Source organism: Euprymna scolopes, chromosome 6 (assembly GCF_053919585.1).
Source record: "Euprymna scolopes isolate OS-2025 chromosome 6, ASM5391958v1, whole genome shotgun sequence".
In the NCBI taxonomy this organism is placed as follows: Eukaryota; Metazoa; Mollusca; class Cephalopoda; order Sepiida; family Sepiolidae; genus Euprymna; species Euprymna scolopes.
The window spans coordinates 85,115,851-85,131,770 of NC_136487.1; the positions used below are offsets into that span (position 1 = coordinate 85,115,851).

Genomic DNA, 15,920 nt, shown 5'->3' on the forward strand with positions numbered 1-15,920 from the left:
AGTTAATTGTAACTGGCTGACTGAAACATGCTAGCAGTACGAAGGGAAGAAACTATTTTCATTTCAGACATCTAGGAATCCCTATAGTGTAAGGCTGACTACTCTTTTTTTAATACTGTCTAGGAATGAGAGACTAGAGATACACCAGCTCAAATGTAGCAACAATACTCCATGCATGAGTGAATGGTGACCTTGTAGCGGTACAGGATACTCTCAGGTGGAAGTTACTTTCTAGCACAGTAGAGAGACCCCACGTTCTTTGCAGCAGCCTTGACAATGACCACAATTTATTTGTTCCAATTCATGTTCCCTGTGAATGTTAAGCCAAGGAGTTTGAACAAAGAGCTTTCAGGTAGTGTATCATTAACTATAGCTATCAGTGGTTGAGAAGCTTTCTTGTTGTAGAAAAGGAGACTAGTCTTGGCAGCATTGAATGTTACCATTCATTTATATTCCCCATTCCACTACAGACTTGTAAGGTTTCAACCATTTCCTTTTTATCCTTGTGTCTGTTATGGAACGTGATTTCATCAGCAAATATACCAATCTCAGATACAATTATATCAGGGAGGTTATTTATGAATATTAGGAATAACAAAGATCTCAGGATCAACCTCTGAAGCACATTTATATCATGTTGTTTTGATATACAACCATTGAGAACAACCTGGATTTTTCTCTTATTTAAAAAAGATTTGATTATGTGAAGTATTCGTCCAGTAATACCATATGATTTAAATTTTATGAGAAGACCATTGTGCAATATTTTGTTTAGGGCTACTATCCTAGCCTCCTTTCCCTTATCCAGTGTGTAGTATATTTATTCAGAGATTACAGTTAGGATTTAGGCAAGTTTGTTCTACTGCAGATATTCTAACTGTAATCTCTGAATGAATATACCACATACTGTTGGTTGGAAAGAAGTTTAGTATCTATGAGGTGGTGGACTACTACTTGATTAATTTAAGACTCAAAAGATTTTGGTAAAGAAGGGGCGGGGGTGGCTAATGGGGCAATAATTTAGTGAGTTAGTTCTTTCTTCAGGATTCTTTTATTTGGTACCACAGAAGCAATTTTCCAGCAGTCAAGAAAGCAAGGTTCAGTAAAGCATTTGTTGAAGAGTTTAGAGAGAACTAGGGCAACCTCAGTGGAGCATTTTTTAAATAGAATAGCCAGGATGAGATTAGGTTCATACCTTTGAGGTGTCTAGGTGTTTTATGATATCACAAACTTGGGTTGGGAAGGGATGATTTTCAGACCATTGAGCATGGTGTCTGTCCACAAAGGAAAATCTAGAAGGCAGTCGTTTGCTGGGTCTAAAGTGGAGTTGGAGGCAAACCAACAGGAAAGCAGGTTAGCCTTCTTGGTTGCTGTGCAAACAACCTCATGGTTCTTGGATAGTGGAGGAATTATTAATTGTCCATTATTTACTACACTGCTATAAATTTTCCAGAAATCACAGGTTCCTAATTTCTGCAACTCAATGTGTTTTCTGGTGGTTTTAGTATATCTTCTCTTAGTTGCTTTTCACTCTTAAAACTATTTCTAGTTTCTATATACTTTTGTCTATTTGTAATGAACCTGTGATATGTATGTTGCCTTTGAGCAATGGCAGATGCATAAGTAGAAGTGAACTGTTGAAGAGAGTAGGCTTTACTATAGAACTTCCGGGTAGGAACATTGCTTTGAACCATTCAGTGGTCTCATTTGCGCACTGCAAGAAGAGAAAATATATTTCCCCATGGAGCATCTCTGATGTGATCTCTGATGGCTTTCCAGTCAGCCTTCTTGTGGTACTTTGTAATTTTGAACAATGGCTCTTCAACTTGAGGTTGAGAGTTTAGGGTGAAGTTTATCATTTTATACAACATCATCAACTTTTTTGAGTGAGCAATGGGCATTTGTTAAACAATCCTTGGGAACTGTGGTCAGAAATAGACCTAGATGTGAGGCTTGATCAGGGAGAAGGACAGGGAATGTTATTGTGTTTGTGTCACAGAATGGGATATAGAAAATTTATGTGTAATGCTACCACCTGTATCTGTGGAGTAACTAGAGGAACCATGCCAATTACTGTTGCAGGTTTAGTTAAAAAACATGAAGTCTTGATTGTCTGATTCTAGTTTGGGTTCCCTAGTCAAGGGGAGGATGTTATGAATATAGGCTTCGTGTGTGCATGTGTCTGTCTGAGTCCTTACAGCAAAGTGGGAGATAACCAGATATGTTAAAATGGTTTGAGGGGATGGAGGAGTGTAGATTAGTTTCACTTAGCACTAAGATATCCTGGGAGTTTGGTAGGAGGAATAATTCTACATTTCAAATACACTTTTCTTCAGCAATATCCATATTTGCCTTTACTGTTTAGCTACCTTGAATAACTCATTCTTCTAGCTATTTTGTTGTAATATACTTGTAAAATGAGCCTTGGTTTTGTAGACTGCTCTTCTTACTGTTCTCTTATTTATCATATATATATATATATATATATATATATATAATATATATATATATATATATATATATATATATATATATATATATATATATATATATATATTTTTAAAAGAATGTAGCCATCAACAATTGTGGGTTTTTTAGCCTTTTATCATTTTTATTTTAAAATATTTTTATAACGCGTTTCAAGCTTTGGTTTGCTTTCTTCAGATATTTTCGTAAAAAGGTTTTTTTAAAATGGGAGTTTGAAATGTTATTTTTACATCTGCTGATACTAAATGTGTTTTTCAGAGTGATGTGGTCTCAGACATTCTGTCTCCAACAGTAAGTGTTGGTAGTGCCCGGTCAGAGTTAAGTTCAAAGAGGGGGCTTTTGGGCCATTTGGTAAAGGTTTTTATGTTTTTTTTTATGACTTTCTTTCCCCATGTATAGCACACACTCACACACAATCACACATATACATACATGTACATATACACATGCATACGCACACAGGCATATACACATATACACACGCACATACATAGAAATATATGTAGGAGCATACATATATACATACCCACCTACACACTCACACACATCCACCCACTAAGATATCACACATATTGGTTAACCCCCTCCCCCAATCAAAACACGCATGCATACATGTACTTAATCATTCAAACATGGAGATTAGGTAGGAGAAGATATATATACACATGCACACACACACATATACATGCACACACACATATATACATACATGTATGCACATACACACCACATACATCCACATACTATGCAGGCACACACACGTACATACACACACATGCATATATATAGAGATATATGCAGGAGCTCACACATACGCATACATCCATATACACACGAATACATTTACCCACCCATATATATATGCATACATACATATATATATATATATATATATATATATATATATATATATATATATATATATATATACACACACAGATATACAGATGTGTATACATTCACCCACCCATATATATATATATGGACACACGCACCAACAATCACACACACACACACACACACATATTCATACACATATATATTGGTTGAAGTTTTCTTTCTTTCCTAATCCAAGCACATGTGCATACATGTATTCAGTCACCCAAACATAAGTGCACGTACACACACAAACAAGATGGAGGATAGGTAACAGATGATATATATACACAAACACGTATACACAATCACACACGTACACGCATACATACACATATATATACACACACATATGAATATGTATACATATATATGTATATATGTGTATATATATGTGTGTGCATATATATATATAAATTGTGTGTAAAAGTTTATTGAAAAGAAATCAATAAAGTGCTTGGTTGTAAGTTTTGCAAGACCTAATGTAAATTATTTAAAATGTTTCTGTAGGCAACTAGGGTTTCGCTGTGAAGGTCAGTAAATGATGGCACGTTGAGAAAGAATGAAAAATGACAAAGTTGACCATCTGTGAGTGGGCAGTGTCTTTTCTTTTCTTTTCTTTTTCTTCCTTCTGAATTTTTCTTTTGTTGAGGTACTGAAGAATTTAAACAGATTTTGCAGATTTTTTTAAACCAAAAAAGGCCTGGCCATAAAAATGGAACCCTTGTTTGTCTACAGAATCTGATGTACAGTTTTTTAATAAATAATATATATATAATATATATATATATATGTATGTATATATATGTATGTATATTAGTGATGGGACGATTCTAAAAATGTTCCCGATTCCGATACAGTTACCAATTCTGATTCCAATTCTTTGAAAAATCACTAAATATTTATTTACAGAGTCGTTTTTCTTTAGATTACCATAAAAATCCATGTGATATATTTTTGTGAATATAAAAATACACGTGTGTGGATGCACATATTTACCATTTTATCTTTAGTAGCAGTAATGGAAAATTAAGTTTTAAACAAAAATAAACCAAATAATAAACAATTACAAGAATCATTTTAGGCATCAGAAAGTAGGCACAATTTTCTCCAGTTCTGATACTGATTTTGATTCCTTATAAAGTTTAGATTTTCTTGATTCTCAATTCCGATTAATCATCCCAACATTTATATATATATATATATATATATATATATATATATATATATATATATATATATTATTATGCACAGACATGGAAGAATTAAATAAACACCCTACAAATATATATATGTTTAGTTTCTGCTGTTTTTTAACCCTAATCCTAACAATCCTACAAATCAGCAGTAAAAGTTTATATTTTATAGTAATTGACATTCATTTGTGATTTGGATAGAAATATACCTATACTATATCAGCATTTAAGTATGTCAAAGTAGATTTAGAATTGTCAATTTTAGCAAAGGGAAAATAATATCTTGTTTATGTCTATCAGAACTCTCTTTGATGGTAGTCTTTATTATTAGTGTGGTTATAGCTAAAAGCTTTCCTAACTTTCTGCATGACTGCTGCTAAATTGGTGACAAGGTAAAATAGTTCCTTTTCTTTTCTTTTTTTGTTATTCAGTCATCTGTATTTTGAAGCGATTTATTGAAATAAAGTAATAATAATAAAAAAATACATTAGTGTAAGGTATATGATAAAAATAAGAAATTATATATCCATTTATTTATTGCAAGCTATTATCCTCATCATCTAGTTGTTGTTTCACAACGTTTTGGCTAACTATTCCTCTGGCCTTTGTCAGGTAGTAGTAGTAGTAGTAGTAGTAGTAGTAGTAGTTGTTAATAATAATAATAGTAGTAGTAGTTGTTGTTAATAATAATAATAATAGTAGTACTAGTAGTAGTAGTTGTTGTTGTTGTTAATAATAATAATAATAATAATAATAGTAGTTGTTGTTGTTGTTGTTAATAATAATAATTAATAATAATAGTAGTAGTAGTTGTCCACAATAGATAAATCATACAAATTACGCATCTCAAAAAGTATTCCAATTAATTAAATAAAAATTTAAAAAATTATGCAGATGAAAATAAAATTAATCTTTATTTGAACTTTTAATAAGAAAAATTATAAAATTAAAAAAAATTTTATTTGCAATTTTATAAATATATTTCAATAATTCTTGAAAAAAAAAGATTGCAAAAAAAGTCTTTTTCACTAAAACTTAATAAAATAAAAAAGAGTACATGCACAGATGTAGATGCAAGAAAAATACTGAAGTATTTATTTTGCCTCGTCACCAGTTCAGATAGCAGCCATGCGGAAAATTACGAAATACTTTAACTGATTATAATCATTAATGTTAATAAGAGTGGTTATTTCTTTCTTTCATGTTTATGTGTGCAATATATATATATATATATATATATATATATATGAATGAAAAAAATTATAGTCATCAATGTTTTGTCTTTATTTTAAGACTTCCTTAGAATGATTGATTTTAAGAAGTTTAGTACAAGTATAATATTTGAAAATATTTGATACGTTTGTAATATGAAAAGAACGGTTTTGTTATTTTTTCGAACTAAACATAGCCATTAAAATTCAAAACATGTAATGTGCGTATAACATGCAATATATATATATATATATATATATATATGAATGAAAAAAATTATAGTCATCAATGTTTTGTCTTTATTTTAAGACTTCCTTAGAATGATTGATTTTAAGAAGTTTAGTACAAGTATAATATTTGAAAATATTTGATACGTTTGTAATATGAAAAGAACGGTTTTGTTATTTTTTCGAACTAAACATAGCCATTAAAATTCAAAACATGTAATGTGCGTATAACATGTAATGAGTGCCTTTTCTTCTTCAAACGACATGCAGCCATTTAGATTCAAAGAATATGGCACAATTTTGATATGAAAAGAATGCTTTCTTTTCTTTTTTTTTTTTTTCGAACGAACCATAGTTTTTAGAAATTAAAATATTTGATGTCTTTATGAAACGATGTGAGTGTGTTTTTTATTTATTCATTTTCATTTCATTTCATAAACACAAAATATTTTGAATTCTAATGACTATAGTTGTTAAAAAGAAAATATCTTATTCTATATTATAAATAAATATAAATTAGATATTTTGAATTTTAACTATTATATTTTGTTTGAAAAAACAAAACAAACAAACAAACAAACAAACCCCAAAACAGCTTTTCATATTACAAACGCATGAAATATTTTAAAATATGGTACTTGCATTTTTATTTTTTCATATCAATCATTGCAAAAAAGTCTTAAAATAAAGAAAAAACCTAAATAATTGTTTCTCTTTTTTGATTTTTTTCCCATCATGTTGGAATATTATTTTCATAATTTTCATCATATATATTTGTAAATATGCCTTTTTGTAAATACCTGATGTTAAAAGGTGAAACAGTAGGCGAAGAAATACCATTAAATTAATATTGTATTACTATAAGACAAAATAATTTTTTTTTGTCCATTCTTCATATGGTAAAAGCAATTCAAAATAATTTTGTAAATGGCGAAACGTGAATTGAATGATGTTCAAGATTTTATTTTTTTATCCAGTCATGGGATTAAAAAATGTCCAAGGAACATTTTTTGTCATTGATGTACATATCTTTTAATTGTTTTTTAACTGCAGTTATATATATGGAAAAATAAAACCGAAAATTTTTTATATGTTCCTTGATGTTTCATCTTTATTTTGAAGACTTTCTGAAAATGACTAATTTGAAGAAAAACATAGAAGTTAAAATTTGAAACTATCTGGTGCATGGAAATAATGTTTTTCTTTTTTTTTTTTTTCAAAATGAAAAATAGATATTAAAATTCAAAATATGTGGTGCAAGGAATATTTTTTGGGGGGATGGGGAACAAGAGTGGGGTTGAATATCAATGTTATGTACAAAGTTTCCTTGGGAATATTTTCAGTTTTCTTTTTTTCATTTCTCATTATGTTGGATTATTAATTCCATGACTCTGTGTGTGTGTGTGTGTGTGTGTGTGTGTGTGTGTGTGTGTGTGTGTGTGTGTGTGAATTGATTATATAATGTTATAAATCGAATTAAAAAAAGATTCTTAATGCTGCTATATTTTAAGTTATAAATTTATTATATTTTTTACTAGAATATCTTGTCCTTTTCTTTTCCAGTTTTAACAACTAGTCCTTTACTTTTCCATGTTTAAGCTTAACCATATTACTTTTCATGCTTGCATTTTTCTATTGTAATCCATGATTTTTCCAGGGTCCCCAGTAAATTTACTTTTTCTTTGTTTAATTTCAGTTTTATTTTTTTGCCCCCATAAATACATATGTAATATTAATGTACAACACTTGTCTGCTTTCAATTAAATCCTCCCAATTATCTCCCTATCATGCTTTCATTAGTGAATTAGTAGCAACACTAGTCGCTGAAGTTGCTATGGAAACCAGTCATAAAAAACGTTCACTTCCTTATATTTTTTTACGATTTTGAACACCAGAAAATTCATCATAACTTTTGTTTTACTGAACGAAAATTGAAAAATAATTAATTTATTTTTATTGTGGACTATTATTCTCATTTTTATTAGTTGTTGTTTCATGACGTTTCCGCCAACTATTCCTCTGGCCTTCGTCAGGTGGTAACCGCGACGGATAGGAATTTTGAATCTCCTAACTGCATTCTCAGCAATCACTGCCATCCGTAGTTGTTGTTGACTCCCCACGTTTTTGGCCAAGTAAGCCTCTGACCGGCTTTGGGTAGGATTGAAACCGCTATCTTCGTGGTGCAGTTGATAGAGATGTTGAATCTCTACCCAAAGTCGGCCAGAGGCTCACTTGGCCAAAAATGTGGTGAGACGACAACAACTACGGATGGCAGTGATTGCTGAAAATGCAGTTAGGAGATTCGAAGTTCCTATCCATCGCGGTTACCACCTGACGAAGGCCAGAGGAATAGTTGTCCGTAACGTCGTGAAACAACAACTAATAAAGATGAGAATAATAGTCCACAATAAAAATAAATTAATATAAATAATACTCATCTCAATAATGGATTCCAATTAAAATGAAAAATAATTGTTTGAAATTTGGTCGGAAAATGAGTGAGCGGTGAAGCTTTAAAGCAGTTCTAAATGACTAAAACTGCCACTTAACCATATATTCAAACACTACGGTGTTTGAATGATAATATTTATTAAACAAAAGACATAATGATTATATATGTACATATCATAATGTGAAAATACAATTTTTCAGGTTTTTTTTTTAATATTTTCTTCCACTTTTTATAAATTGTCTCACACTATTTATCATACACTGAAAAAAGATTTCATTGACTGAAATGTTGGTTATATGATCCAATAAAGACCTTAAAACAAAATATTCACAGTTGTTATATCTATATAATAATATATATTTTATATATTGGGTGTGTTGGCTTGAACCGTTGAAGGATATCTATAGTAAGCGATTGTCTGCTGAGACCAGACGGGTCAGACTTGATAAGTTTGTGAACTGAGAAAGTGAAAGTGAGTCAAGGGTGTAGCCAGATGTGCTTAACATGCTTATTGCCCCCCCCCACACACACTTCGGAGTAGTTGGTTGAAATTTTTTCCCTAATTTAAAGCACCAGTAGGGTAGCCAGAGATAGGCAGGCAGGCCTTGTCATAAATAATTTGCCTGCTAATGGGTGAATTTTTTACTGCATCTATAAGTATTTAATTACAACCAGAATGTGGCACAAGGTACCAAGATTTAACAGAAAACTATGAAACATAAAACGTTATAATTAGGGCAACCTAAAAATTGCATTGATTAATCAGGTTGAATAATTTGACAAAATAATTATATAAAAAAATTCATCAATCAAAAAAAAAATCAATCAAAATATTTAAATTTCACGTCATAGGAACATTCAATAAGGATTAATTGCAATTTTTAAGTTGCCCTAGTTATAATAAAAAAAATGAATACAATGAAACAAAACTTTACTAAAATGAAACAAATGAAACATATTTTGTAAAAATTTTTGCAACAAAAATTTACCCCCCACCCTGGTCCTTCTGGACTATGCCTTTGAAATGAGTATCACACATGTCATCATCATTGAATTTGATTTAATTGAAGCTGCAATGTGTTGAACTCCTGACAAAAAATGAAATTATATTTGATGTAATGAATCCTGGGGAATGTGTACATGGGGATATAATATTTTTTAACCAAAGAAATGAAAGGTGCATTTTTTTTTTTCTTATAAACCACAAGGATAATTATTTTAACAAATGCATTTTTTTATCATATCTATTACACATTTCCACTTTTAAAAAAAATTATTTTTTACTGATCTATTTTTTTTAAACACAAATATTTAACAAACATACTGTCTTAATTGGGGGGGGGAGGGGGCGCTAATCAGAATGAAGTAGAAATTATGGGTGTGGATTGTTCTAGTTCCCTCAGTTATGACTAGGTTGAAGTGTTAATTATGCTATTCTGAAGTATTATCGCCTGTAATAGAGGTTGAACCATCAACCTCCAGAAAACTCACTTAGAACAGATTGTTAATCAACCTGTTGATCCATTCCACCACAAGTACTTCTACTCGGTTATGGCTGACAGAATGAGAACAATCTACCCTCAGGGATTAAATACATTGTTCAGCTTGTATAAGACGTTGAGTTCAACATAAAGATCCCCAAGTTAAAAAAAATACAGCTGATGGAGATCAGCAGTTGCGTTGGCTGAAACATTGTGAAAATAACAGCAAAGATGAGAATAATAGTCAAAATAATATAGAGATTACTACCAAATGGTCACCCATCTGGTAATGGCCAGGCTCAATGTTGTTTAACTTTGGTAGTCTAATGAGAACTGGTGTGTCAACGTGATTGTGCTGTATATTGTGTTATAATTTGGATTCCAATTATTAATCAATGATAACTGGTTAATTATTGGAATCAAAGGGAGAAAGTCTCAAAAATTGAATTACATTTATTTTTGTTCGATCGGTAGCCGTATTGGAAGCAACAACAACAAATTATGTATCAACTCCTGATTGAACAAAATCTTAAATCAGCAATTTCTTTCAACCAATTTGAAAATTCCAGTGCATACCATAAAAACTCAAACACACAGCGTTTTTTTTCCTTTTTGTTCTGGCATTTTTTCTTCAGACAATGCGTGTTGATAAATGTGTAAAAGCTAATTCTGGCCCTTGGCCATAGGGCCTCTCAGTTGATGAACATAAAACTTTCACGGTTTAATAAAACACACATTCGTTTTTGTTTTGTATAAAATGTTATTATCCTTGTCATCTGAACTGGAGATTCAGTTTTAGCTTATCATGGATATACTAATGTTTACATAGGACCCTGGACGATGGATAATAATACATCTTTCTCTTTCCAACCCTCCAATTAAATTTATTAAGAAGCTTTAGTTGGATTTCCCGGTGAACCCATTCGAATCATTATGTGTGCATCCTGGAAACTATCGATGGGATGATTCCAATATTTTTCCCTATTTCGATATAATTACCGATTCCGTACTAAATTCCCAATTCCAATACAATTACCAATTCCGATTCTGATTCTTTATAAATCTCTAAATATTTAACTATAAAAATGTTATTTTGTCCCGATTATTGTAAAAACACAACTTAAATGTCCCTATATTTTCTCAAACGTAAAAACACACTTGCGAGGGGGTGATCTAGAGATTTTAGTTTTACTGGAAGTTTAAATCAATAAATATTTATTATTTTATTATTATTACAAGTAGTGGAAGATGTTTCTGAAACTAAAATCAAATAAAAAAGATAATTTAAGGAATCGGTTTTGGCATCGGAACATAAGCTAAAATTTTTCTGATTCTGATACCGATTCTGATTAATTGTCCCAACACTACCGGAGATACAGTACATTCAAAACTTTCCAGCACAACCACTTCTTTGGTTGATTCCTGCAATTAAAACAAGCAAGAAATAAAGAATCAATATTTACCGATAAAAATACTTCCACCGATTTTTTCCGGATACTTCAGGGTCGTTGATGGGAGTGAGGCTATAATGAGATAAAAAGAAAAGTAATTTTATATTAAATTAAATTAATTTTATATCAAATTAAATTAATTTTATATCAAATTAATTTAATTTTATATTAAATTAATTTTATATTAAATTAAATTAATTTTAAATTGAATTAATTTAAAATGTGTGGCAGAATTAAAAAAAAATTTTTTTTTCAAACATTTAATATTTTATGCTTTGACCATAGTTTTTCTTTCTGAATCTGTTGTGTTTTTTTTTATTTCTATTACTGCGCGCAATCATTCAAGACAAACGCTGTGAACAATTTTGCAAAACAAACTAATCTGCTGACAAAATAAACTAATCTGGCTGACCAATAGAGCTGTAGCAGTGACATGGTTGAAATTTCTTTCTTTTCATACTTACTACACAATCTCTTTTGTTATGAATCGGTTGGCTAAAACAGGCATATCAAAACTTGCATCGAAATACGTTGACAATTTCAACACTATTGGGCATACTCATCTCTCAGTTATTTCCGCCCAGTTCATTTATGCTAAAATATAATTCAGTTCTATCTAAGATACAAATCTGACAGGGTGGGGTGGGGATGGAATTTGTTCCTTCGACACCAAAGCCAACAGTGTCTGACCATTTTAACAAATGGCCTCTTCCGTGTTGACTATGGTATGTTGCTGGTTCTGTGCAGTTCTAGGAGGTTCACCGTCTCAAGCTTTGCATTCTCTCTTTGAGAAGGGATTAGATTATTGCTAATCATTCGAGACACCCTTAACGGAAAATGATGATGCAAAAACATAATTCATGCAATTTGTCAGATCTCTCACAAAAAAAAAACAAAAAAAAAAACAGCAGCTGAGGAATCACAGGATTCAGTCCTAAACTAATAAACTGGCTATTATAAATTATAGAATATATATACATATATTTCTAGGCAACATGGTTCGTAACGTAAGCACATTATTTTTTGTTTTTGTAAGCTTTAGCATTTAGGGAGTCTACCAACAAACTGCCCCCGACCCCCAACACATGCACTTCAAACTTAAAAAAAAATAAGCTGGGTTATAAAAACTTAAAAGCAAACCCATTTACTATACATCAAACTGTGTTGTATTATGTAATACAATACACGTGAGCATAAGTAACTCTTAAAGTAATGAATTTATTAGATAGAAAGTGGTGAAAGAATTACACCAAATTGATGATATATTCCTCTTCTTCACTACAGTCACCTGGAGAAAACTTTTGGTTGTGAAATATATGATAAAAGCAGGTATATCCATGGCAAGTATTTCATGCAAACAAAGAGCCCATCATAAGGCACAATTAGGCACAATCACAGGATCACCAAAGTTAAGCAACGTTGAACCTGGCCAGTACCAGATGGGTGACTATTTGGAAAGGCTAGGCGCTGTGTGTACCGTGCCGAGTTGTAGAAATAACCAGGTTGGTATCTGAGTGGGTGCATTAATTCACTGGGAGAGACGCACCCCCAGTCTTCATTAAGGCATGCATCTAGGAGAAGGTAACTCTGATGTAAAAATCTGTGGTCTACTGTGTACTCTTTCCTGTAACAGTCATCTGCACTGACAAAGGTTAGCAGTAATACCAAAAAAGTGTGGTTGGTTCTACACAAAGCCTTCAGTACTATAAACAAATCATATGTCTTAGTTGCTGTGGCAGAAGCTCATACGTTGAAATCGACGGGAAAGTCTATCCTTATATATATATATATATATATATATATATATATATATATATAATTATTTTTATACCTACAGGGCGTTTTTTTAAGAGGCCACAAACTTTAAATTTACAAATTTATTTTCTTTAATTGCAGATTTGGCAACTGTCGATTATTTTAAGTTCAGCTTGGTTTGGCAATTTATCATGTTGTTTCAGCAGGACAGAGTCACATGCCACACAGCATGCAATACGGTCAATTTACTGAGAGAAACATTTAATGAAAGAAAAATTTCACAAAATGGACCTATCAGATTATTTTCTTTGGAAATACATAAAGTCTCATGGCTATGCTGAAAAACCAGGCACAAAAGACTATTTAGAAGAAATACAGTCTAATTTAATGGATAGAGTTTGTGAAAATTGGACCTCTAGATTACTCTGTATGATGCACGAGTGTGTGTGAGTTTGTTTACTATGGACTCCAAAATGGCTGAGACGATTTTTATGAAATTTCACACAAATATACTTTGTGTTTGGGAGAGTTCTTAGATAGGTTTTCTATCGGAATGGCTTTGATAAGTATTGAAAATTGTTAATCTGTAATTGAAAAATCCACTGAAAGAAGGTTTAGTCCGATTTTGAACAAAGTGAGCACCTTATGTGCATTCAAGAAGTTTTATTACCACACAAGCAGAAGGTCCCAGCATATAAAATCAACGGTAGGTTCTTTGTAATAAGACAGGGGCGCATTTGAAATTAATGTTTCCGTTTAGAACACAACTGAACCTTCATACTTGACTTTTGCATTTTAAACTTTAATTCAAGCTATTATATAACAATATTTTTATAAACCAACAGTAGGTTCCCTATAGGTCAATATAGACTACAATGTATTATGGACTAAGTCACTGCGAGAAGGCATGTAGAAGTTTTCTCCTAATGCACAGAGCAGGCAATCAATTGATTTGATTGAAAAATGGGCAATTTTATTGATTTTGATGACACTTGAAGTATGGTGCATATGGAACATTCGTTGATTCTCATTCAATCCTGGACAATGTTGGGTCTCCCTGCTAGTGTATATATATATATATATATATATATATATATATGCAATTTCTTGATACCTTTTATAATTCTTGATCAGATTAAGACAATGTATTAGATAATCCATTTATATGAATCTGCAGTACTACAAATGGCAATAATGAGCCGACCCTAACGACTTTGAATCATTACTTGATTTTTAAGCTAGGCTCTGGTTGTGCTTGTATGTGCGCTTCATTTCTGGTTTGCCCAATCAGAGGCCATCTCTCATGCAAGCTGAGAATATGATAGGAGATTATAAAAGGGGGCGCCCACAAGATTCTTCTTCTTTCTTAGCTATGTGATGGCACTGCAAACTACTCATCCATGTTGCTCGGACCAACCACAAAACTTCTCTATCCTCCCCAGAGCTCTCTGGCCCTGGGATTCAACAAGAAAATCCAAGAATCCAACATGGTGACGCCCACAGACACATAGATTTAACATAACACCCATATACACACATGCATCTAGATACATGGATATGGCCTGCCCTCAACATCTGTCTACATAAGGACTTTCTCACACAAACAGTCTCTTTTTTATTTTTTATTGCATTTTTATCCCAAACAAGACACAGTGCCACTTTGATGTAGGAGTTACTCTCTGAGATATAATTTGCAGGGATATTATGTAGGGAGTTCAGCAGCAAGATGTCTGTTTACATTACACTTGAACTTCTGCATGTCAGTACAGTCAGGGAAACAGGACCCAGAAGGGCCCAAAGTCTAGCAGTTTTGAGGAAGAAACTATTAGAGTAAAAGGCTTTCTGGCATCTGGGGATTTCTACTGTGTAGGGGTGGAATTTTGCTGCTTGCTGGGTTTGTAGGGGGTATTTACGTTGAGGGGTACAACAGCTTGTAGTTCGTCATTAAAATGCTTGTAAGACAGGCAGAGGGATGCAACATTTTTGAAGCCTAGCCGATAGAGAGAGACCTATTAGGTTGGCGACTCTTTTCTGAACGCTGTATAAGAGGGAGAAACTAGAAGCAGATGCTGACCTTTATTTTCATCCGTACTCATGGACGTGTTCAATTATTAACAGCCTTTTTTTACGTTTCCTTTTATTTACATCACAATGAAAGCAACTTAATAAAGTTGTTTTAAATGTTAAAATGAAACTTTTTCAACAAAGAAAGCAACTTGACTGCTTAAAATAAGGTTTTGAAAGAAGATATTTTTGAAATACCTGTCTGAATTGCCTCTCCATTGTCTGGAAATGAACGTGGGTACTGGATCTATAACTTCAAGTCTCATTTGGTGATTGGGAAAGTGTTTCAGATCACTGTACATGTTGCGAAAAATAGGATATCTTTTCTGAAGTGGAAAAACAAAGTTCAATAAATTCACAAGACCATTAATACAATCATACGAAGCCTAGAATGAGATAAACTCGTTAGATATTGAGCAGGTAGATCCACAGGTATATAATTTAGTTAGTTGAGAATATCAGGAAATGGAGCAGATTCAGAGTCAGCAAAGGTCAACTTCTGGTTCAGTTGAAAATCATTTCTCAATGTATTAAAAACGGATGTGACATCACATGGCTCAAAATCTCCCCTACACACACACATTGAACTTGAAACAAAGATCATCTGTGACAATTTATTTATTTATCCTTATTCTGTCCTCCACTAGATTTAGTCTTGTTAAAGGTATAAATAATAGGCTTGGATCACAGGACAGGCATTTTCTTTAGATCGGAAGAAT

At 32.1% G+C, this 15,920-nt stretch overlaps 1 protein-coding gene across 3 annotated transcripts in view; it reads right to left on the reverse strand.

The window, feature by feature from the left end:
• LOC145277760 (cilia- and flagella-associated protein 91-like) overlaps window positions 1–15,920 on the reverse strand; it is a 362,282-nt gene that overhangs the window by 90,024 nt on the left and 256,338 nt on the right. For all 3 annotated transcript variants that reach the window (XM_080129480.1, XM_080129481.1, XM_080129482.1), the window contains 2 exons: window positions 15,400–15,527; window positions 11,395–11,454 (listed from right to left, as the gene is read on the reverse strand). In XM_080129480.1, the coding sequence (XP_079985606.1) occupies window positions 11,395–11,454; window positions 15,400–15,527 (188 nt within the window). The remainder of the gene's footprint in view (window positions 1–11,394; window positions 11,455–15,399; window positions 15,528–15,920) is intronic.